Source organism: Muntiacus reevesi, chromosome 19, assembly GCF_963930625.1.
Source record: "Muntiacus reevesi chromosome 19, mMunRee1.1, whole genome shotgun sequence".
Lineage (NCBI taxonomy): Eukaryota > Metazoa > Chordata > Mammalia > Artiodactyla > Cervidae > Muntiacus > Muntiacus reevesi.
Window position 1 is genome coordinate 58307814 of NC_089267.1, and position 25856 is coordinate 58333669.

The 25856-nt window shown below is 41.9% G+C and overlaps 1 protein-coding gene across 7 annotated transcripts in view; it reads left to right on the top strand.

The window, feature by feature from the left end:
- The window catches only part of RARS2 (arginyl-tRNA synthetase 2, mitochondrial), a 93994-nt gene that overhangs the window by 26328 nt on the left and 41810 nt on the right, over positions 1-25856 (top strand). For 6 of the 7 annotated variants that reach the window (XM_065911542.1, XM_065911538.1, XM_065911537.1 and 3 more), the window contains exons 5-10: positions 1395-1492; positions 9037-9092; positions 11666-11749; positions 14390-14466; positions 24235-24393; positions 25579-25685. In XM_065911542.1, coding sequence (XP_065767614.1) covers positions 1395-1492; positions 9037-9092; positions 11666-11749; positions 14390-14466; positions 24235-24393; positions 25579-25685 — 581 coding nt within the window. The remainder of the gene's footprint in view (positions 1-1394; positions 1493-9036; positions 9093-11665; positions 11750-14389; positions 14467-24234; positions 24394-25578; positions 25686-25856) is intronic. The other variant, XM_065911540.1, reaches the window with a different exon arrangement.

Here is a 25856-nt window from a genome sequence, read left to right on the forward strand (position 1 = left end):
AAGAGTCATTTCTTAAAAGAGAATTGTAGCTGCCAGTACTTTTTTTGGAGTCTGCCATCCCTTACATAAAAAGGGATAGAAGGTGAAAAGGCTGGATAAGCCTTAACCTCTGAGTGATCCAAGAATGAATTATCTGTAACATTTACCGCCCTACTTGCAATCTTCTTGTGACCCACATTCTTGGAGTAACAAACATTGAATGGGTCCCTCGTGTACTATAGACAGTACTGTATTTAATGTCTATATAATCCTTTCTCTATGTGACTGAATGCACAGTGTCGGTGAAGGATTTTCTCTGTGTCTGAACCTTAACTTCTGAACCTGGCTCTTGCATCAGTTAAATGGGAGATGTGGCCCATTTTAAATTATAAGGCTTAAAGATAACAGAAGCTTCTAGACTTGAGCCTGGCACTCTGTAGAGGCTTCTTAAACTGTTGCTTTGTTGCCTCCTGCTGCCTTTCTGCCTTTTCGATTTAGTGACTGTCTTAACCAGCCCTAATGATAGAATTCTTCATGTCAGAAACTACATTTTTAGGACTTAAAATCCTGTGTGTGGAACAAAATCAGTAAAAGAATAAGTAAAAATCTATCAGTCATTTCAAAATCCTACAATAAAAAATAAATAATGAATAAGTGCATCATCACCCTTAGCAAAAAATAAAGTATGAATTTTGTGACCTATATAGTAATTCTATGGTGAATAACTAAAAATTAACCTGGAATATGTTTTCACAGTTTCTGTGGTATTGCCTCATTTCTTACTTGGCCAAGAGGCACTTGAGTTATGATTTTTTATTTGTTTTCTGCCATCACTGAGGTCATCAGTATCACAGAAGTAGCAGCATCATGCCGAGTTAACACTTAAGCTGTGGAGTGGGCAAAGTTTTTGTAGTGTGACCTAGGGAAAGTTACTTAACCAGTCTGAGCTTCTGTTTCCTTGCTTGTAAAAGTAACACACATTTCAGGGTAGTTGTGAGGAGTAATATATATAATACATATAAAATGTTTAGTATAGTGCCTGGCTTGTAATCTGCATTCAGTAAATATTAGATGCTGCTTCTGGTTTTATTGTTGCCATTTGCTATGGGACTTTTGGCAGTTATCCCTCTAAGCTTGAGTTTCTCCATCTGTAAGATACCTACATCACTGGCTGCCGTGAGGATGAGTAGACATGATGCAAAGCAGGACGCAGAGGCCCCACAGACGTTAACTTGTGTCACGACTGCTCTGATTAGCATTAGCGATCAGAGGAGGCAGCGCTGCTAACTGCTGTAAACTTCTCAGCTCCATAAATTAGAATGAGAAAATTGGCAAGAATTAGTTCCCAGTAACAAAGTAATTAAGAAAGTTGCAATTTTTCTGTATCATTAAATCCCATACCTTTTACTCTTTAGACTGTACTGCAACAGGTGATTGAAGATGGCTCAAAATATGGATTAAAAAGTGAACTTTTTTCTGACCTCCCCCAGAAGAGGATCGTGGTTGAATTCAGGTGAGTACCTACCGATCATATGCATTCATTGATCAATTGACTGGGCAGGTGGGTGTTTTACTGTTATCATCTGGGTCTCACAAAATTACACATGGAAAAATGAAAAATCAGTGAGCTTATGTTCTTAAAGTCACAGTGAGTTGATCATTAAACCATGAATAAAACTTGTTGAAATTTAACCAAAAAAGTACCTAATGGTTATTATGGGTTTTTTCCTTTATTAATTATGTATTAATAGATTTTTTGTTTTTTTAGAAGATCTAGTTCTTCATTTTAGTGGACTCTTAAGGCACCTATAATGGTTACTATCATATTAAGAATTTCAAAGTAATATAGTTACCAGGAAACAAGCTTTTTGTGCTTGTGACGTGTGTGTATGTATGTTTAGCTTTATTGAGGTAAAGTTGACAAAATTAGAAGGCGATGTGTGCAGCATGATTTGATATATGTACACACACACGCTGTGGGAGGATTTCCCCAACTGAGTCAATTAATAGCTCTGTTACCTTACCTATTTACCTCTTTGTTTGTGTGACAACATATGTTCTAGTTGCTTAACAAGTTTCAGTTATGCAATACAGTGTTATCAGGTATACTCTCCACGTTATACTTCAGATCCTCAGTACTTACTTGTCTTACGGCCGGAAGTCTAAACCTTTTACCAGCCTCCTCCGATTTCCCCTGGCCTCCGGCCTCTGACAGCTCCTTCTCTATCCTGTTTCTAGAGTGTGACTGTTTAGTGTTTAGATCTGACATGTATGTGATAGCACGCAGTGTTTGTCTCTGTCTGTCTGCTCATTTCACTTGGCATAATGCCCTACAGTTCCATCCGTGCTGTTGCAAATGACAGAATTCCCTTTGTTTTTAAAAGCTGAGTCACAGTCCATCATATAGACACACGACATTCTCCTTACCCTTCATCTCCGGATGGGCACCTCGATTGTTTCCGTACCTTGGCGACTGTGAATAATGCTGCAGTGCACGCGGGAGAACAGGTGTCGCTTCAGGATACTGATTTTCTTTCCTTCGGATGTATGCCCAGGAGTGGAACTGCTGGTGGCTCAAATGGTAAAGAGTCCACCTGCAATGCAGGAGACCCGGGTTCAATCCCTGGTTTGGGAAGATCCCCTGGAGAAGGACATGGCAACCCACTCCAGTATTCTTGCCTGGAGAATCCCCATGGACAGAGGAGCCTGGCGGGCTACGGTCCATGGGGTCTCAGAGTTGGACACGCCTGAGTGACTGAGCACACACACTCGGATTATCCCAGATCAGGGGCCTTTGTGCTCTTTGCACGTTCCCATACGGCCTGGCGTACTTTCTTTTTGGCCTGAGATGTTCCAGTCTTACGCAGACCTGGAATTGTCCATTTCTCCCAAGAAGTCCTACTTCCCTTTTTGTGAGGAAAGTATTTAGAAGCCAGGTTCCGGCTATAGGAGTACTTATTACTACTGGAACTCAATTTTTACTGATGTTACCGATTCAGATCCAACATCCCAGGGTCCATTATATGAAATGCATATCATTTAAAATTACCAGAAAGATAGCCTGATGTTTTAACATGGCTCTGCATAGTCTTCATAATAACTTTCTTACATGCCATCAATAAAACCATCTAATCTTTGAATTGTTCTTAGTAACCAAAAAAGAAAAAGCGATCACTTTTGAACCGCTCATGACCATTTTTTGGAGAAATTGTTTTTGCCGTATTCAAAGCTAAGGATAAGTGTCGATGAGCTCTTTTCTCACTTAACTAGAACTTGCTAGAGCCTTTGTCTTAGTACATGTTTTTGTGGAAGATTTTTTTAAGTGGATGTGGTAAATACGATTTCCAGTTTCTTAACTCATAATTTATTGTGATAACTTAAACTTAGTTATGATTAGCACCTGGATAATCAGAGGTGAATGGGATTTATTTGTACTGTCTTCTGCCACTCAATCCTGTTCTTAGAAAAAGCAGGCCCTCTAAGACTTGGTAAACTCGTTTGTGTATGACAAGGATTGATTGCTGAGTAAGCTAACCTTCTCATGGAGCAGATACAGATTATGAATAAATCTTATGCTACCAGTGTGCCCCAATCAGGATGCTTTAAGTTTAAACGTTGTTGCGTCGAAAGAGCAAAGAGACCTCTGCAGTCATCCTCACAGCAGAGAGGAGCTACACTAAGGCCATCCCCCAAAGAAAGCTGCTTGTCGTTTCAGTGATCTCTTGCGTAACAAGCCACTACAAAACTTGATGCGGGGAATGGCAAGCTTTAGCTCATGGGCAAAATCCAGCCTGCTGTATTTTTGTAAGTTTGGAATACAGTCATAGATGTTCGTTTACTTATTGTCAGAGCGGCTACTCTGATACGCTAATAGCAATTGAGTACAATAGACAAATAATTGAGATAGAGACCAGATGGCCTAAAATATTTACTGTCCGGCTCTTTAAGAAAAAGTTTGCCACACCACTGATGAGTGTTTTAGAACAACAACCAGTTGTTTTATGTTTCATGTATAGACCAGGAAACTGGGGAGAGCATAGTCTAATGGTTTTTTGTTTGCCTGTGGTCACTTAAGCAACTCTGGTCATCTAGACATTATACTAGGGCTAGAAATCCAGGTAACTCGTTTACTTTTCTGCTGTCTCACCTGTGGGCTGGCCAGCCATCTCTCTGTATTCTCTCTCCAGCAGAGTAGCCACACCTCTTTACAAAGGTGCTCAGGACTCCAAAATAGTAAAACATCTGGTCTTGTAACGGGTATATCATCACTTATGTCACCACTGGTCAAAGCAAGTCACAGGATCATCCCTGACTCGGGGCAGGGAAGTCGATTATATCTGTTAACGAAAGAGTGGCAAAGAGTGTGTGGACACTTTGAATTCTTTTCATTCTGTCTTTGCAGTGATGCAGTATACGTACCCTTCTCTGGGGAGGCACTTCAGTACTCTTACACTCCTTGCTCTCACCTAGCCAGCAGTAAGGGAATATCAGTAGGGAAGTAGTATAGTGTCTGTTACTGCACGTTCACCCTTGAAATGGTGCTGTTGCCAGTTTCCTGAAACATGAGAGGCTGCCATCCATGCACCTTAATGTTCACTTCCTCTTTACCATCGCTTCTCCCCAACCAAGATCAAAACCCCAGGACTAGTCTGTCTTAGTCATTGATTCTTTGGTTTTTCTCCAGAGCTTTTGTTTCCCATATAATACTCATTTTTGTTTATGCTTATAAGAAATGTCTAAAAATAGCCTGTTCCATTTGAGTTGTATTCTGGAGGCTTTTTGAACTGCAGTTTATTTACTTACAGATTTGCCTCTCTCAACTTTTTCCCAAAGGAGTTAAGGAAGGCTGGAACTTTTATAAGCATCTGATCATTGATGAAAGCAGAGTCCATTTCCCAGCAGTCATCTCTGCTTTCTGTTGTTTTTCATCTGGCTTTGGTGGGGGACTAGAGCTGCTTCCTCCCTTAGAAATATTCCCGATTCTATGATTCTTACTGTGGTTTCAAAAGAGAGACACAGAGGTAGACGGGAGGGTAAAAAGTGATAGAAAACATCCTTCCTGAATTTCTTCTGAAAATGAGAGAGGAGGGAAGAGAGAACTTATTTAAATAGACCAGACGACTTCACCCCAGAGTGAAGAGATGGAAACTCTTGTGTTCAAGAAACTTCCCTGGGGGCCCAGTGCTTGGGAGCCCTCCTCCCAGTGCGGGGCTGAGGGTCGGTCCCCAGTCGGGAACTTAGATCTCACACGCCTTGGGGCCAAAATGCCGGAGCATGAAACAGAAGCAGTGTTGTAACAGGTTCAGTGAAGAATTTTTAAATGGTCCACATCAAAAGAAACCTTTGAAAAGTACAAACTTGGCCCTTAAATTGAAATGATGATGGTGATGCTAGGTCAAGAACCTTGCTCAGAGTCACAGAGCTAACTCTGAATCCTGTATGTTTAACCTTTACTGCCTTCCTGGTACAGTGACAAATGGTTAGCTTCCCTATATTTTGTCAGACCCAGGAGGAGTGTGATAAAGTGCCAGGGCAGGTGGCTGTCTGCCTTGGACTCTGGTTCTTCCCAGTGGGCAGAGGAAGCCCTGAAGCGTCGCCTCTCCTGAGTCAGCCCTTCCTCTTGTGTTCAGATCTGATCTTCAGGAGCACGGTCAGCAGCGGCAGCCATTCTTCTCTTGTACCAACACGTGTCTCCCCACCGCTGCTCCATGTGAAGTGTACCCACAAAACAAATTGACCTCTGGGAAGATGGGAGTCCAGGAGATCAGGGTACCAGTTTTCACTAAGTAACTGATTCAGTCATCTGGAATGGGACAGTTTATTTCTCTAGTCTCTTATGTGTGGAAAATAAAAGTAATAATATCTCTTTTCTTACAAGATTGAGGAAATTACATGAAGTAATACTTCAGAGTTCCAGTAAAGCATCCAAGTTGTAATCCATAGTAGTTACTTTGGTTGCCAAAGGAATTGAATTTGTATTTTCCATTTCATTGTATTCCCTTCTGAGTAGGAATGTGGTGCCAGAGAATGTCAAATTGATATTTCAAGGGAGGTTTTTTGAAGCTCTAGACAGATTTTTCTTCTAATTCTAAAGAAAAAGTACCAAAGTTCTAGCCAACGGGCACATTTAAAGATGTTCAACACTGCTAATCATCAGAGAAATACACATCAAAACCACAATAAGATATCACCTCACACCTATCAGAATGGGTATCATCAGAAAGATCACAAATAACAAATGTTGGCAAAGATGTGAGAAAAGGGAACCCTGGTGCACTGTTGGAGAGAATGGAAATTGGTAAAGCCACTGTGGAAAACAGTATGGAGGTTTCTCAAAAAACTAAATAAAACTACCATATGATCCAGCAGTGTCACTCCTGGGTTTGTATCTGAAGGAAAAAACACTAGAAAGACTCATACAGCCCAGCATTCACAGAAGCATCATTTACACTAGCCAGGATATGGAAGTAATCTAAGTGTCCATCAACAGATGGGTGGGTAAAGATGAGGTTTGTGTTGAATACCACTCAGCCGTAAGAAAGAATGAACATTTACCATTTGCAACGGCAGAGATGGACTTGGAGGGCATTGTACTAAATGAAATAAGTCAGAGGAAGACAAATGCTTGTGTTATTATTTACAGGTAGAATCTAAAAGTTAAGCTAACGATACAACAGAAAAGAAACGAGCACAGACTTGGGGTTTGAGTGGGGAGGGGCGAGGCGGGGCGGGCAAGCCCTGCAGACTGCTGCGTCTGAGACGAGCTGCACCGATGGACCGTGCCGCTCGGGGCAGCGGGTTATAGCAACTTCAGATGGAGCGTTTTCTTTACAGGTTGCGATTCACCATTGTGCACCTGAAACATACCATGTAAACCAACTGTGCTTTTTTGCATTTTTAAAAATGCAAAAGCTATGCAAAAACTGTTTAATTAGCTAGTATTTTTATTAGAGAACAGCCTTAGTGTTTAACAATTCAGAGACGACAAAGGCTGTGCAGTGAGAAGGCAGTCCTCCCTGCCCCAGTCTCCTGCTTCCTCACACAGACAGTCGGCGGTATCGGTTTCCTGCTTACCTGCCTAGAGGTCATACACCTCACACGTTGTTCTTCTCCTTTTTCCATTAAACAATGTGTCTCACATTCCTTTAATGTCAGCACATCCATGGCCAGCTTATTTTTAGTTTTTTGTAGTTTTTCTTTTAAATCAGCTATAGTGAGGTATAATTATACAGTACAGTGCAAATCACTGTATTTCAACATGCAGTTTAATGAGTTTTATCAAAGATGCCAGGTCACATAACCACCACTACCGGTTATGATACCACAATTTCTTTTTTTTTTTTTTTAACCTACGTCTGTATTACTCCCTTTTATTCTGCTTACTCGGGATTTAGTTTGAGCCTCCCTTTCTAGTTTCTTAAAGAAGAGTCTTCAATTATTGATTTGAAACCTTTCTTCTGTTCTGATATAAACATCGTCACGGTATAGATTGGTCTGCTTTAGCTACACCTCGGGAATTTGCTAGTAAGGCAGTCCTGAGGCTCACCCTGTTGGCTGACCTCCTGGGGATCACAGTCCTTCACCGTCCTGTTCAATGTCATGAAGCCAGTGTTCCATAGATCTTTCTAGTTCTCTAGTTGTTTAAGGCAGAAGGGTAATTAAGCCTAAGCCTTGTTCTTCTCTCTTGACTAGAAGCAGGAGATTACTTATTTTTTAATCCCATAGAAGAACATTTGCTTTCTTTCTAAATAATGATTACACGAATTTCCTTATAGTTTCATAATTTCACAATTGTATACAGATATCTGTCAGATCAAGGTTTTAAACTGTAATACCTTTAAAAAGGTAAATAATAAGGCTTTGGAGACAGACCACAAGTAAGCTCTTGTTTTTACCACTTTTAACTAGCTGTGTCCTAGTTAATATCTTTTTTTAATATTGAAAAACTTAGGAAATTTTCAAACATACACAAAAGAGAGAAAATGTATATTAAGCTCCATGTGCTCATCATCTAGGTTCAAGAGTCCTCAAGATATTGCCAGATGTACTTCATTATCTTTTTTCCTTTTTGTGTCTCAATTTTCTCATCAAAAATAAGAGATGAGAGTGCCTCACACCACAGTTCTTCTGACTGTTGAGTCAGTGCATGTAACCTGTGTCAGACTCAGACTGCCTGTCGGGGAGTGAATGTGCTCTAGAGGCATTAGGTGTTGCTAAATCTTAATTGCAACTTCTCAAACACCAAGAGTAACAAATGTGTTGCTTGAGAATTTGGAATGGTAAATTCTATTTCTGGTTATCCTGGGAAGGTTTCCACATAAATATTTTTATATTTTTGTTTTAATTTCTAATACAATAAATATTGATAGGTACTACTCATATAAACAAAATTCCTTTGGGGTCCACAATAATTTTTAGACATTAAAGAATTGAGAACCAGCGCACTAAACTTAATTTCTAATAACATACCTTGTTTGTGTCAAAACAACGTCTCTGAATTTCTTCCTCTTTTTACCAGGCCTCTGCTGTATCCGCTTGCTGAGTGTGCTGCTTCTGTGTATGTTACATGACTCCCTCTTGAGTCACAGGATCAATTTCCTAAGGATGGTTCTTTCTGAGATCTAATTTATCTTTGCTCCAAATGTCTAATTTTTAAAAATTATTTATTTTTGGTTGCGCTGGGTCTTCATTGCTGCGCACGGGCGTTATCTAGTTTTGGCGAGCCGGGGCTACTCTTCATTGCAGCATCTTCTCCTGTTACGGACCACAGGCTGTAGGCGCATGGGCTTCAGTAGTTGTGGTTCATAAGCTTAGTTGCTCCTTGGCATGTGAAATCTTCCGGCCTAGGGATCGAACCTGTGTCTCCTTCACTGGCAGGCAGGTTCTTATCCACTGTACCAGCAAGGAAGTGCTCTAAATGTCTAATTTTTAACTGTCTTTGTCCAAAATTACCAAAGTCTTTGTCCACAATTATATTAAACTATAGCTATGACCTAATTCATTTTAGAACTCTTGTTTGTAGAACAGAAAAAAATAACTTTTACGATTATCTTGCAGTTCGCCTAACGTTGCCAAAAAATTTCACGTTGGACATTTGCGTTCTACCATCATAGGTAAGTGCTGTTAGTTTCACGTAAAGTACTGAACATGACTTCTAGAGCAGCATTTGGTAATTACAGTCTTATGGTTTAATGCTTAAGTAGCAAAAGGACAAAGAAACAAAAAAATGAAGTTTATATGAGCTTAATGCTAATTAAATATGACCCCAAAATGAAAAAAAATTGGTTTAAAAATGACAAAAAGAAATTTGTTTCAAAACCAAAAGATTGACTCAGAAACCAGGTATGTATATTTTGATTGTAACTTGTTAAAAGTATGTATGCATATTAAGAAGAACTGAAAGATGCATAAATGAAAACAGTTATATGGGATTGATAGTCATCCTCCCAGTTTTTTTTGTTCATGTATTTTGTTTTAAAAAATAAACTCAGTCTGAGTCATATGAGTACTAACTGGAGTTTTCAAGACTGAAAAGTGAAACAGGACTTTCCTAACAAAGAGTACTGTTATTACTTCTTGGTTGTAATGTTTGAGTGTATAGCAGACTTATGATTTCTATTAAAACATGACATTATATAGTAGCCCATCTTAAAACTGCAGTTAGAATTGTGTAATATTAGAATTGGAAGGGACTTTAGAGTTTATCTCATGTAATCTGTCTTCCAATATAGAAATCTGTCTTTTGCATACTTAGAGTGATTTAATCTATGCTGGAATACTTTGAAGATTTGGAGAATGTCCATATTTGTGGAATAGGTTATATTGCACTACAGTCAACTCTCGTTACAAAGTTCTCCAGCAGCATTATAAGAGAGGAAATGACAGGACTTGACGAAAAAGAATATAAGAAATAATACTGTCTAAGAAAAGCTATGTAAGTCAAAAGCATAGGAGTAATTGAAGGGTAAAGCATGATAAACTTGTTTGACAGTTAAGGGACGTGCTTGAACCAGGAAGAGACAATATTTATTGAAACTTACCATGTGAAGTGTTTTCATGTGTTATCTGAACTAGTTTCACAGCAGCCCTGACTAGTAAGTCCTGTTGGTTACAGATGAGGAAACTCAGACACCAAAAGTAACTTTCCCCAAATCACAAAGCGAGTAAAGTATAGCAGCAAGGATTTGAAATTAGGCGGCCTAATTCCAAAAGCCTAGGTTCAGGCATTTAGTTGGATTTATAAGCTAATAGGTGTTTCCCTGGTAGCTTAGCTGGTAAAGAATCTGCCTGCTATGCAGGAGACCCCAGTTCAATTCCTGGGTCAGCAAGATCCCCTGGAGAAGGGATAGGCTATCCACCCCAGTGTTCATGGGCTTCCCTGGTGGATCAGATGGTAAAGAATCTGTCTGCAATGCTGGAGACCTGGGTTGGGAAGATCCCCTGGAGGAGGGCATGGCAACCTACTCCAGTATTCTTGCTTGGAGAATCCCATGGACAGAGGAGTCTGACTGGCTACGGTCCATGGTGTTGCAAAGAGCTGGACTCGATTAAATGACTAAGCACACACATGAGATAGTAAGGTACCACAAAAAACTGGGGATACCGTCTGAGTGCCAGCTACAGAAGGTGCCTTCTGTTGCTGGGACTGTGTCGTTTGGGGAAGTCTAGAAGTAGGGGACTGCAGAAGTAGCTACTATAACTCGTCAGCTATGCCTGTTGGCTATTTGCAGAAAACTAGATCTCGAGTGAAAGCAGGAGGGAATTTACAGTGGGATATTGAATAGCTTGCAGAGTTGTTGGGAGTGCTAAAGACTCTTTGGATTAAGCTGACATAGATGATGTCCAAAACTAGCACAGAACTTCATCATCAAGGGAGCTTCTGCCTTTCCTTCGATTACTGCCGCTGCCAGAGTCAGGAACCTGCCATTATTCCTGGTTTATTGTACCTTCAAGAATTCAGAGAAGCAAAAGAGGTCACCCCATCCTATCTTTCACTTCCCTTGGAAGTTGTGTGACAGGACACTAGGACCTCCAGTAGTGACGCCACTAAGAGTCAGAGCCTCCACCATTGTGCTTTCCAGAAAAAGTAAAGGTACCGTCTAGATCACAAAGGAAGTGGACCTGATTGCCCGTGACTTCTGGAACCCTCACTGCGGGAGGCTCTGGGGTCTGTGACTGTCAGCTTCCCAGCCTCTGCGGTATGTGCAGAATGGAGGTCACGCCTGCATCAGCAGGACAGAAGGGTAGAGGCCTTGGAGTCCTGTGTGCTGTTATTTGGGGAGCAGCGTGAGAGGTTGGACTTCATAATTGAAAGGAGGTGGAGTGAGCTACTTAACAAAAATCCATATGGCTGAGTTCTTTAGGGAACACCCAAATTATATATTCTTTGTTAATTACTGAGACTCTGTTATTTGCTGTCCTTGAAATTGACATGGAATCACCATTACTCTGTGTATTTATAACCTCAATTAATGTTGATGAAAATTGTGAGATTTAGAATAATTACATCCTCCAAAATAATTTTTACTCCTTTTCCATATTATAGATGAAAACACAAAAATGAATGTTTTTATTTTTTTAAAAAAGTAAATTTTGTCAAGAGAATTTTCTGTTTTGCGTTGATATTAGATGGTTCTTATGACAAAACATATAAGAATGAGAAATTATGTATTTTATTGATTACTAGGAAATTTTATAGCAAATCTCAAAGAAGCTTTAGGACATCAAGTAACAAGAATAAATTATCTTGGAGATTGGGGCATGCAGTTTGGTAAGTAAGGAAGTTCAAGGTTTTATTTTTCACATCATTGTTAAGTTTAATTTGTTTTAATATCACGTTACTTGATCATCTGGGCAAAATATGGGCCAACTCCCATTGGATGAAGTAGTGCCTCCTACCTTTTTTTTTTTTTCCTATGGCTCTTTTCCATAAATCTTGTATTTTACTTATTAGAATAATTCTCATCATACAAGTAAGCTTTGGGGAAAGGAAACTTCATATATACAGAAAAAGCCCTGAAAAATATAGACTTTTGTGATTTTATTAAAGTAGCTTACATTCATTAGTTAAATGTAGATGTAAGTATTAGAGGGAAAGTAAGACTAGGTATACACCCTTCTCAACAGCCTCCCTGGGTCAACCTATAGGAAATGGGATTTGTTATACCCCGAGCCCGTGGCCTAGAGGATAAACAGACTGGGATATTTTGGCTTCCCCTTAAATGATACAAGTCATGGGGTGGGAGATTGGTCAAAATGAAAAGAGAGGAAGAAAAGAGTGAGGCCCAAACAGTTGAATGCCACAGATTATCTCTAATGTCATGAGTTTACTGAGAACTCTTCCCAGCTCATATACTGCAATAATCAAGGTGTGGGATGACAAGATAATGAAGCTGATGTGGTAGGGAAGGACTAGGACATGTAAAACGCAAAGTCCTTATTACAGTCTCTGGCAGCCACCATGTGGGTCGTAAGATCCAGCCCCTGTGTCAGCTCAGAAAAGCATTCTCTGACACCCGACACGCCCTTCTCCACCGTCTCACGTCACCGAGTTCCTGGCGTCCAGCTCGACCCAAATGGGCCTTTCTGTGACTGTGTTGTTTTGTATGCTGCTCTCCCCCGCCAGGTGAAATGTTCCACGAAAGCGTGGGCTATGTCTTAGTTATTCTTGTATCCATCGTGCTTGGCACATAATAGGCGCTCAGAATGATGAAAGAATCTGTCTGGGGAAGTCTATCACAGTCTGTTCCAAAAGAAAGGCTTGGTAACGTTTTCAGTACTAAATACCGTATTTCATGTCTACTGAAATGAAGTCAGAGTTTCTGAAAGATAAATTTATCATGATCTCTTTCGAACGTTATCCTCTCAGTTAATAAAAATCTTTTTTAGACTCTAAAAAGGATAGAACTTGAACCTAACAGTGCCCTTACTATTCATTGTGGAGGAACAGAAAACATGCCTCGAATTTAAAAAACCCACCTGCAGCTCACAGTGGGCACTCAGTTTTGGGCTCTAAGCCCAATAGTCAGATTGAATAGATGGCATCCACTTTATATGAGTTTTTCTGGTTCAGGCACTTCACAGCCATTAGCAGATATGTGTTATGATATTCATTAATTTTAGCTGCAGCGTTTTAGTGTAGTTTTTCTGTAGAGGACTACTGTGGTTAATGATCTGTCGACATTTCCATCAAACCATCATTGTTAAAGAGTTAAGTTTGGCTGTTCACCTATCCCGTATTAAAAGTTGGCTGACAGTTCTTAAGTACAGAATTAGTTTTTGAAAATGTATTAGCTTGACTGTCAAATGGAATTGGCCTTTACTTTTCCTGTCTCTCTTTTTTAGAATGCTTTGGGTGTCTTTTTACACCCAACTTTCAGGACCCTGAGTCATGATCACATTTGCTTTTGCTTAAAGGCGAATAGTGCTGGTCCTTACTCTAGTCACCCTTCCAGTTCCCGTCGGAGCTCCAGAGATTGCCCCCTGTGTTTGGTAGCAGTCCGCTCTCTGCTGAGCCTGTAGAGAAGGGTGCACGTCAGCGAGGCCCCGCAGCAGCAGCTTCTTCAGACCCAAGGCTGGATACTGACATGGAGACACATTCGTTTTTCTAAATTGTACTGCCTGTAATTACTCTTGGCCCAGGCTACATGTATCCTTCAAATCCAAAGTTGTGGTCACCTTTTAGCAAAATACCTTAAGAATATAAATATTCACAGTCTGTACTAAGAATTTTCATTGTCATTTTCAAACCTCAACTATTATTTTTTGAAAAGTTGAAATTAATACCATCTCTGAATTTTGAACTTAGAAAAGACTAAAAAAAACCAAAAACTTGAACAAAACAATGGCAAGTGAAAGACAAATACATAGCCAGATAAAAGCATTCTGTCACCTTGAATGAGACGAGAAGAGTAATCAGAGTCTTGCTTTCAGTTATTTGAGAACTAGTCACTGCAGCACTCATCTGATTCCCGTCTTTATTCCCACGTCTACAATTTAAGAGGCGTCTGGACTCACGGCCCGTCACTGTCTCCGCGGGCTTGCGCGTCTGCTGTGTCCACGGCCTGGCAGCACCGTGTCCCTCCGCAGAGCAGTTGCTCAGAAAATGCTCGGTTCCCTGATACCGTGGAGGGAGGGGGGTGCTGGGCTCGGTTAGCACAAGGTGATTCGTCCCGGATCTGCCTTTGAGCTCACAGTCTTTTGGTTTCTGTGGAATTGATTTCAGTGAGCCCTTCTGTATATAATGAACTTGTGATTCAGTATATTGAATTTGACTTGTGTCAGTTTATGGGGTAGTAGGACATGATGGTGTGTGTTTTGCAACATCCTTAGGATGCATACCTGTTCGCTGCCATGACTGTTCTCCACTGTTCCATTTTTTAATTTTCTCATTTTTGGATTATTGTGGCAGGTCTTCTGGGAGCAGGCTTCCAGCTGTTTGGCTATGAAGAAAAACTCCAGTCCAGCCCTTTGCAGCATCTCTTTGAAGTAAGTTGGCGAAAAAAAAATCAGAAAATTCTTCATCTTTTTTCAGAGTACAGTGCAGCTTGGTAACACATTTTTACTCCCAGGGGCTTTAAAAAACAACAACAAAACTGTTCCTTAAAACAAGGACCCCAAATTATTGAAAATATTGCTTATATTTTACTAAGGACTTACTTTAATTTTCTTATCCAAGTATTTCTTTTATTACTATTTGAGGTGGTTTGGGACAGTGTTTATTCAGGTATAGAATCTCGGCATCAGCACACAGAGTACCAGCTTCAGCAGAGAGTTCTGTTGGTCTTTTGTCTGTGCTTATGTACGGCAGCTTCCTTCGCTCTGATAACTAATTCACTTAGACTGAGGAAGCACGAGCATACACGTCTTTGCTCTTGTTCTGTGTGGAGGGGAGGCACATGCATTTCTCCGGATTGTGCGTCCTCTTCCATTCGTCTTGCAGCTCCTTTTCCTGCTTTTGCCCAGTGTGCACGCCTTTCTATTCTACCTCGTTTACTCCCTTGGACACTCTGCTTTTCTGTCCTCAGTTCTTCCTGGAGCTCATTGATACAGCTCTTCCTGTCCGGTTAATCTCCAGGAACGTGTTTCCTTTTCATTGTCCCAGTTGTTATCTGGGCCTGACAGCGAGCACAGATCCTACCAGCCTCTCTGGTGACATATGAGGGATCAGACGAAGCTGGTGTGTGAGGAAGAGCGCTTGGCCAGCAACACTCTCCCCCTCTAGCCAGAGCCACAGAGAGCACGTCGTTTTCATTTTGGTTATATTATTTAGTAGTTAAATTTAACAAAACACATCTGGTTCTTAAAGATCTGTAACGTTTGTGATTTCCTCCTGAGCTTGCACCTTCACTTGCATTTTAAATGCCTGTGTTTTGATTTATGAAAGTGAAAGTGTTAGTCACTCAGTCGTGTCCCACTCTTTGCGAACCCATGGACTGCTCTGTCCATGGAATTCTCCGGGCGAGAATACTGAAGTGGGTTGCCATTCCCTTCTCCAGGGGATCTTCCCGACCTAGAGATGGAACCCAAGTCTCCTGCATGGCAGGAAGATATTTTACCATCTGAGCCATTTGATTTATACTGTTAACCAAAAGATTCCCCCCTTTCCAACTGAGAGTTTTATGGATAGTTGAGGGTTTAAAAATTAGTAAATCTTTATGGTTGTCAATAAAGTATGCTGCCTTAGTGCCTGACATTTTACTGTATTATTTTCTAAAACTATGAATAATCATGAGTACTTTTACCATGAGCTTAGTGAACCTTTCATCAGATCCAGGCCCCAGAGACAAACCCACAGTGCAGAAAATGCAAGAAACCAGTGGAGATCTTGTGTTGTTCAGAGAACACTCTTTAAGAATTTAGAGTACATTTTGACATATGAGAGTTACTCCTGGCATTTTCTCCCACCCAATCTCAGAAGTTTTTATTTAATCCTGACAGTGGTAAGTATTTTTAGCCCATAATGTTTGAAATATTGTAGTAAAATTTGCTCTTGAACTCTCTGGCAACCTAAACACACCTGTTATTCTATGCAGTTTAATACAGTTTCCTGCCTCTTGAGACTCATAAGAAGAGGGTTTTCCGATGTCTGTATTAGCGAGTGTTGATTGACAGACACACATAAGGAACAGACGAAGGGAGTACTTTAATGAATAGCAAAAAACTCAAGGCACAGTAGCATTGCTTTCATTAAGTGTTCTTTTGCCTAATAGCCTCGTGGTGGTGACGTTTTAGTTGCTAAGTCGTGTCTGACTCTTTTGTGACCCCATGGACTCTAACCTGCCAAACTGCTCTGCCCATGGGGTTTTCTAGGCAAGATTACTGGAGTGGGCTGTCTTTTCCTTCTCCAGGGGATCTTTCCAACCCAAGGATCGGATCAAACCTGTGTCTCCTGCTTGGCAGGTGATTCTTTACCTCTGAACTACCTGGGAAGCCCTAACAGCCTCCTAGAGGAGCAGTATTTGTAGACAAAAGAGCGCTAGGCAGACACACCTACCTTGCTGTTTGTGATGGAAGACAGCAATCCATTAGAGCACTTTCCTGCTTTCTTCCTCCTTCCCTTGCTGAATGGAGGGAAATGCAGAGCCTAGTATGGCAGACTCTAGGTTATCTTATCTTTGCGCTGTTTTTGCAGACCCAGTTTTATTTTAAAATTATAGTTGTCACTGTAGGTTACTTCCAGCAACAGCTTTTAATATAAATGAGAAGGCTTGTCCCTTTTTGAGTGATAAGCAGATGTTAATGATTTTGTCCTGTTTCTAAACAGAAAACCTGAACCTTGGTGAAACCCATTTTTTTCCTTCTCAAGTTATAGATGGAGCTCTTTTAGAGGAAGGATCTGTCTTCTTGGTCTTTTATCTGCAGCCTCAGACCCCGTGCCTTACAGTAAATGCTTGAATGAATTTGCCTCTTCTGTTTAAGTTATGGCATAAAGAAACCTTTTGTAAAGCTCCAAGGAAGGGCTAACTGTCACAGGATACACTATTAGCATTTGTCCCAAGTCTAACTTATTTTGCAGTTTACTGGTGAAGCACCCGAGTGCCAAGCCCGGGAGTCCAGCGCGGGCAGCTTTGCTCCAGAGCGTTCCGCGCCGCGCTGCCTCACCCCCCCACTGGCCCTGCAGAGTGCCTTTCTGGACCAGTCCTTCCCACTGGCTGTGATTATTTACAGAGCATTTCCCTTTCTTTCAAAGTTAAATCGCTGTACCCCAGGCACCATTAGTAGTCTAGCTTTCACACTTCAGTCTTCTGGCGTATTTGTTTTGAATTTGGCTGTGGCCATCCAGGAGCAGATTTCGTGGCCTGGGTGCCTCTAATCTGCACCTTGACCAGTATCCCCCCAGTTTCAGTTTCTTAGCCAGGTTAGAAATTATTTCATAGCTTCAGCATTTGTTTTCTGTGATGAAAATACTTAATCCAGTCCTTGCTCTGCCGCGTTTCCACGCTTGTGCTTTGGTCTGTTTAAAATGTTGTTCTCCGCACCTGTAGTCATTCTCTGACCATGACATCTGGCCATGCTGTGCATTGACCTAGGAGTTTTTTTAACCAACATTTGAAACCTTTCCTTTTCATTTGTTCTACTAATTTTTCACGAAACAGATAAGTGGCTTCTAATAGTTCCTCCCCTCCCCCAAATTGGCTGATGAGTTAAATAATATATTTGCTGTTTAAAATTCGCACTATTGATTCAAAGAAAACATTGGTAGTAAGTTTTGCAATAGTTTTCAAAAAGCCTTCCCACTAACATAAAAGAAATAGTTCCTACAATGTTAATAATGTTAAATGAAATCATAGATATATGGGGGTCATCATTTACTCAGTTTTAATGATTTTTAAAAGTCATTTCTCAGAGTTCCTCCTAGATTTAAGTTACTTGAATGGACCTTAGTAAAAGCTAGCTCTGTACTTTAAGAACGTAGAACCCAGTCACTTTTTCTGTTTTCGGTTTTTGGTTTGGTGGCTTTTTTGTCTGTTTGTGTTTTGCTACAGAAGGTTTTAGAGCTTCACTGACTGACGTCGCGTATTGACTGTATTTTGAGAACTATAGAGATCCCTCTGAAATATGAGCAGCCTCTCATAAGAGGCAAATACGCCAGTACAGTGTGCACTAGCCTGGTGCGCTGTCGCTGGCTGTTTTTCCCCTTTGGTCCTGCTGCACAGCTTGGGGGATCTCAGTTCCCTGATCAGGGAGCAAAGCTGGGCGCGGCCAGGACAGCGCCGAGTGCTCGCGCTGGGCGCCAGGGCCGCCCCGAGCAGTGGCGCGCACAGGGGCAGAGTGGTCCCTGAGGGATTCCATTGTTTTCACCCTGCCCCTTTTCTAAAGGATGGGAGGCAATCACAGTGATGGGCATTTAACAGAAAAGACATAGAAAGTTGGAGATAACGTATTACTAGGTAATGTATATGTAAGAGATTTTACCCTGAGTTTCCCGATATCAGTAGCAAAATAATAAGATAGGGCAGGACCAAAGCACCAATTTAATAAGTGATAATGTTTACTTGCTCCCATTTTTTAAAATCAAGACCATGGTGTTTTTTCTTTCTAACTTTAGAATCTCAAAACAATTTCTCATAGTAAATCAATGCTAAATCAATTCTAGACATATATAGGATTATATATGCAGTTAATAGTTCATATTGTTGAAAGAACTGAATGTAATCTGTTGGTTTAATCCACATTACTTTTTTTCAGGGAAAATGATTGTTGTGATTGAGGTGGATTTTACTTGTTACAACATCTGCAAGAAGTAGCTTTTAAATTATAAACCTGAGTCTGAACCCAGCCATCACTTTTGAGAGTGGTGGGAGCCAGCAAGTGAGGGATTCCCCACCTCCCAGGTCACACAGAGGCGCTTGTGTCCATCCCGAGGGAGCTCTCGGGACCTCCTCTTGGCTTCAGTCCACGCTGCTCGTGACCGACGTGCCCGGGATCCGAGCCTCCGTGATGCCCCGGAGGCGCCCAGCTCCGCTTGTGTGACGGGCTGCCCCGGGAGGCCCCGCCGGGCTGAGGTCCGCCCGCTGAGAGCGGCCTCCAGGAGCGGGGGCCCTGTGAGCGCCCGCCCGGCCTGTGCTGCCCGGGGGTGCTTCCCGCAGGCCCTTCTCACTCTCCGCAGCTCTGCCCTCTCTGCTGGCGGCTCCTCTGCGTCACCGTTGCTCGGGACCTGTCTTCCCCAAGACCACGTGCTTTCTCCCACACCCTCTCCCCTGGGACGGCCCTGTAGCGCCCGCCGTTCTCTGGGTGTCCTTGGAACAGGAATGGAGACACCGAGCAAGGCCGGCTGCACGGCGAGAGCTCAGTCACCATCTCACCCCCGAAATGCGGGAGAGCAGGGCTCCAGCAGGGAACAGTGTTTATCAGGCGTGTGCATGGCGGTCCACAGCAAGGCAGTAACTGCCACCCTTTGATAGAGGTGTTAAGCTATCATGAATGTACTTACATATACACAGAGAATAAAAATCATAAATTCCAAACATTAAAAGAAGATAAAGGGATGGTAAAATGCTGTTTATATGCTGCTGCTAAGTCGCTTCAGTCGTGTCTGACCCTGTGCGACCCCATGGACAGCAGCCCACCAACCTCCTCTGTCCCTGGGGTTCTCCAGGCAAGAACCCTGGAGTGGGTTGCCATCTCTTTCTCCAGTTATATGCTGCTAATGATGCTCTAAGAAGAAGTTTGGTCATTAATACGCTAGTTACATCCAACAATTTCTTTTTTTACCTAGGAAGCTTTGACTTTATTAACTGATATATTAAATTATAGTAACATGAATTTGAATTTCTTTGATATTTCATTTAATATTAGGAATTGATCTCAACCAGAGAAATTTCTGATCAATACATGAAACATTAAAAAAGCTTGTTTGAATTATAGTCAGGAATTTGTTACATGTTATTTTCTAAAATATGAGATCAAAATTAAATGCATTTTAAGAGAGAGGACAAACAGATAATGAGGTAAAAGAATCTTTAGTGTCAAAGTTTCGCTCACCATCCTTAGCAGTTACTTTCAGTTTTAAAAACAAGAGTAAGCGGGGGCGGGTTTAGAGCCCTGCATCAGGGAGTTCAGGTGGGCACACGGGGCTCCTGTGTTCTAGAATCAAGTTTAAGGACTGAGCGGGCAGTGAGAGCATTATCTGCTACTTAATTCTTCACACTTACTTCTTTCATTGGGGCAGATCATCCCAAGCGCTGATTATAATTAGTCAATTAAATTAGAAATAAAATGTCATGCTTTTTGGCAGTCCTAGCATTTAGAAATAGAAGGATTGATTAATGCTCCTTTCAGGAAGTCTCAGACGTTTACTTTATTCTCTTAGCTAGTAATGCCGCTGGCTTTTGCATTCTAGTAACCTAGGAGAAAAATCGCCTCTCCATCCTCAAAAACACTTTTATTCAGCCACACTGTTACATATCAAATGCAAATTTAAAATTTCCTTTTTATTCCCTTTGAGTCTGGATCTAACCTCAGAAGGGGGCTGTCTTCAGAATACATACTTTCTGAGGGTAGTGGATTCAGAGTAACTGTAAGTTGAAAAGTGTAATTTCAGAAATGCATTGTATAAAATTTACTTTGAAGGAAAAAGTATTTCTTTTCTAATATGCTAGTGAGTGTTAATAGTTTTATATAGTACGTTTACAGGCAGATTGTTAAATGCTAATTAAGGCTCTTCTGTTGTTCTGTTTGATAGTGTCAGTTGATTCTCAGTAATGTTTGGTTTGTTCCTACAAATTGCTGAAATGCCAAGGTTGTCTTCATGAATTAGGAATGGCTTTTTGTTTTAATTATTTCTATTTTAAATGTTAAGAAAGAGAGAAAAAGATTCTGGTGATGTTTTTCCTAAAATATTCTTATCAGTATTTTGGGTGTATATTAGATTTTTAAATGTTTGACTGTTTGAGTTTAGGATCCTAGATTTTTTTAAAAATCTAATACTTTTCCTCTTCTGAAAATAAGGGTTTTTTTTGTATATTTACTTCTAAATATACAAACGTGCATGCACGCACACACACCCCACACACATGTATGTGAGAGAGAGGTGGAGAGAAGAGGGGCAGGGAGACAGAGGGAGGGTGGAGATACTAATTGTGAATAGCAAGCCGTTTATAGATACATGTATGCCTTTACTTCTGCAGGCTGGAGTACTAAGCAGTGTCACTGGATAGATCATTCAAAGGTCAGGAAGTCTGCAGATTACTATTTTGCAGTGTCTCTTTTTTCCTACACCTTACCAAAAATCTTTCTCAGTGTTCTGACTTATTCATAAAACCATGTAGAAATTAATTCTTTATGATAGGTATCAGATCTCCCAAAACCACCCTCAAGTTAAAGATTCACTAGAAGGATTCACAGCACTCAGCATATGGTTGAACTCACAGCTAAGATCTGTTATAGCAAAAAGATGCCAAACAAAACCAGCAAAGGGAAAAGGCCCATGGGGGCAAGTCCAGAGGAGATCAGGCGCAAGTCTCCAAGCCCTTTGCTAATAGAGTCACCCAGGGCGTATTTAATTCCTCCTACAACAAATTGTGACAGCCTGTGTGAAATGTTGTCCACCAGGGAAGCTCGCTTGGAGGCTGATTATGTAGCCGCCCTCTGTAGCTTGGTACTAAAATTCCAAACTCCTGGAAGAAAAGCAGAGGTTTAGCATAAACCATATTGTTTGCACAAGCAGTTTGGAGGCACTGTGACCCACTCTTGCTGGTTAGATTGGTAGGAGCATTCTCAAAATTCAAGTTCCCCGATGGCAGCCAAGAGCTAACCTTGCAGACAACAGACTTTAAGGATAGCGGTTTCTAGAGCAGCTGTGTTATTAACTCTTTTCAGAGCTGGACCCAGCTTAGCGACTAAACAACAACAGCCTTTGTTTGAAAGCACTTGTTTGCTCACTTTTGCGATCCCGGTAATTAACTTGAGCCAGCTGTGAAAGATGAGACCTTTTTAGCTTGAGGTAAATGTTTAACACCCTGTTCCTGTTGTTAGTGGTATCCGGGGTGTAGGCCACATTGTAGTTTAGTCTCTGAGTCCTGTCGGGGTCTCTGCGACCCCATGGGCTGTAACCCGCCAGGTTCCTCTGCCCATGGCGTTTCTCTCTGCGACCCCATGGACTGTAACCCGCCAGGTTCCTCTACCCATGGGATTTCCCAAGCAAGAATACTAGAGCAGGTTGCCTTTCACTTCTCCAGGAAATCGTCCCGACCCAGGAATCGAACCTGCATCTCCTGCATCGGCAGACAGATTCTTTACCATCGGGCCGCCTGAGAGGCCGTGAGCCACATTACGGTTGTCCTAAAGTGTTCTCCGCGATGAAACCACTGTTTCTGCCTGAGTGCTGCCACCGTGATATTTTAAGAGGACGTAAGGGTTTAGAGGTCTCGTAGTTTTTGGTAGCTTATTTGCCAATTTTTTTAATATCATGCTACTTTAATAGCTTGCTGGAAAATGTATGAGGCTAGTAAATGTAGTGCTCATGTTTCACGCTGGAAGTGAGTTACAGCTTGTAAGTAAAATCTTATCGTCCGTCATGCTTCACTTCAGTATTACTTGAGCTATATTGTTGATATTTTTATGTCAGTTATCAACCTGTATTTTAGAGACTGGAAGATGATTCTGTGAACACAAAATCCTGGCCCTGGAAGGGCCCTTAATAAGCCACCCGCCAGCACTCCCGTCCCTGGGTGGGGCAGAGCTGAGCCAGCCAGGGCAGACCGTGCGGAAGCACGCTGCAGTGAATGCTTCCCACGGTTCCTGGGAGCCCAGGTTGGAGTATAACTAAGCTGACCATCCCACAGGTCTTCCTATATCACCTGTTTGGGTTTTGGTTTTTTCCCCTGGTCTTTGCAGATTTAGAGAAGAGTTTAAAATGTTTTTCATTAAAATAACTGCTAAATCATCCTTTGGCCTTTTCTTTCTCAGATTGAACTAATCTATTGTCTTCAGCCTTTTCTCAGAGAAGTCGCAGCAATAATAATTTCACATTTTTTTTAAGAAGAAATTCTAGCTTAGTCTAAACCAGGCATTCTTTTTTTGAATTTTATTTATTTATTTTTTAAAAAATATTGTAGTGGTTTTTGCCATACAATGACATGAACCAGCCATGGATTCACATGTGTTCCCCATCCCGATCCCCCCTCCCACCTCCCTCCCCCTCCCATCCCTCTGGGTCTTCCCAGTGCACCAGGCCCGAGCACTTGTCTCATGCATCCAGCCTGGGCTGGTGATCTGTTTCACCCTTGATAGTATACTTGTTTCAATGCTGTTCTCTCAGAACATCCCACCCTAACCTTCTCCCACAGAGTCCAAAAGTCTGTTCTATACATCTGTATCTCTTTTTCTGTTTTGCATATAGGGTTATCGTTACCATCTTTCTAAATTCCATATATATGTGTTAGTATACTGTAATGGTCTTTATCTTTCTGGCTTATTTCACTCTGTATAATGTGCTCCAGTTTCATCCATCTCATTAGAACGGATTCAAATGAATTCTTTTTAACGGCTGAGTAATATTCCATGGTGTATATGTACCACAGCTTCCTTATCCATTCGTCTGCTGATGGGCATCTAGGTTGCATCCATGTCCTGGCTATTATAAACAGTGCTGCGATGAACATTGGGGTGCACGTGTCTCTTTCAGATCTGGTTTCCTCGGTGTGTATGCCCAGAAGTGGGATTGCTGGGTCATATGGCAGTTCTATTTCCAGTTTTTTAAGAAATCTCCACACTGTTCTCCATAGTGGCTGTACTAGTTTGCATTTCCACCAACAGTGTAAGAGGGTTCCCTTTTCTCCACACCCTCTCCAGCATTTATTGCTTGTAGACTTTTGGAGAGCAGCCATCCTGACTGGCGTGTAATGGTACCTCATTGTGTAAACCAGGCATTCTTGACCTAGCAGTATGTGAACTTGGATCAGAAGAAAAAAATTACGCATTATTTTCATTAACCTCAATCAGAAATGTAATGTTTTCCTCTGTTACTATATCACAGATTTTTTTAAATATTTTGAACATTCATATTTCAGTGTGATTGTTTCCTGTGTTGTGTAATCTTGTGTCTTTCACTTTAGGCTTTTTGAGAAGGGGTCGGTAGGGCTCACTAAGGGTGCATAGCAAAAAGAAGAAGAAAAGGTCACCCTCGTGAGAAGGGCGCTTATGTAACCTTTAAATAAATCCTCAGGATCGTTTTGTTTTCTTCTTTTCTGTTTTGAAGATAACAGTGACTCGTAGTGTACTTCATCATCTAATGTACTATGATGCCTTTAGGTTTATGTACAAGTTAATAAAGAAGCAGCGGATGATAAGAACGTAGCAAAATCAGCCCAGGAATTCTTTCAGCGACTGGAACTCGGCGACTTGCAAGCACTTGCACTGTGGCAGAAATTTCGGGACCTGAGCATCGACGAGTACATGCGGATCTACAAGGTGGCCCCGCTCTCCGTTGCCCTCTCATGTAACAGAGCGCTTAGCTGGCGCTCCTGGCTGCAAAGGCTGCTTCTGAAGCTCAGATTTGTTGTCTGTCACTGAGCTGATAGTTGGGACTCACATACTGTTCTTTGGACTGAAAGTTAGAGCTATGAAATATATTTAAAGAATGAACTTCACAGGCTGAATGTGAAGTGATGTCCTGATGCTTCGCTTCAGTCTGGCATTTCTTTTCTTCTATCATCCCTTCACTTTTTCTTAACCATTGTTTCTTCTCTTGCTTCCTTAGGCATATATGTGATGGCTATAAATTTGTTCATCTAATAACATGTTGGGAATGGGAGAAATAACAAGTTAGTAAAAGACATATATAAATTCTTTTCTCATGGACTTTACATTCTAACATGGACATGGCAAATTAAACAAATTCAAGTCAGTACAGATTAAACAAGAACGTGACAGTGTGATCAGTGGTGAAAATGGATGCGTGCGTGGAGAAAAGTGAAACAGAGGCGGGAGGATCAGGTGGGCCGCCTGAGCAGGGTTTCAGCAAAGAACCCACATGGCTGGAGTCAGGACCGAGGTGAAGGACAGCGGGAGCAGGGCCCGCGGTCGTAGAGCAGGGCTGGAGATGGGACGTGTTCAGGCCTGTGCAGGCGAGGTGGAGGACAGTGGGAGCAGGGCCCATGGTCGTGGAGCAGGGCCGGAGACGGGACGTGTTCAGGCCTGTGCAGGCGAGGTGGAGGACGGCAGGAGCAGGGCCCATGGTCGTGGAGCAGGGCTGGAGACGGGACGTGTTCAGGCCTGTCCAGGGAAACGCCCCACAGCTGTGCTGTCCAGCCTGGCGGCCTCCTGCTGCCTGTGGCCGTTGAGTGCTTTCAAGGGCTCACACTTCGGTGTGAGTAGTGTGACTGGGAAACTAAATATTCACTTTTCTTTCACGTGCATTTGAATAACCACAGGTGCCTAGCAGCTCCCCTACGGGACAGCACAGTACCACTGCTGGGGGCTTGACTGGTACGGGGTGGGGGGGGGCCGCGAGAAGGGCGGGGCGCCAGAGTGACTGGATTCAATCCTTATTTTCCCCATCCGAGTGACAGACCGTAGAGCATCCTGTTTTGTCTTAGGGTAAGATGATAGCACTTGTCAGTAACTCTTTTTCCTTTTGTTTCTGAACCCTCTCAGCGTCTAGGAGTACACTTTGATGAATATTCAGGAGAATCGTTTTATCGTGAAAAGTCTCAAGAAGTCTTGAAGTTGCTGGACAGTAAAGGACTCCTGCAGAAGACACTGTATGCCCAGGTTTCTGTTCTCTAGAAAGCTCTGTGTGTTCTTGGAGTCAGTGTTGGTGCATTCTCTCAGTAAAGCCCGCGGCCTGTGTGCGGGCCCCCCCGGCATTGTTGTCATGCTTTCTGCCGTTCAGACTCGTTTCCCACAGGCTGTTTTGCGCTGCCTTAGCAGAA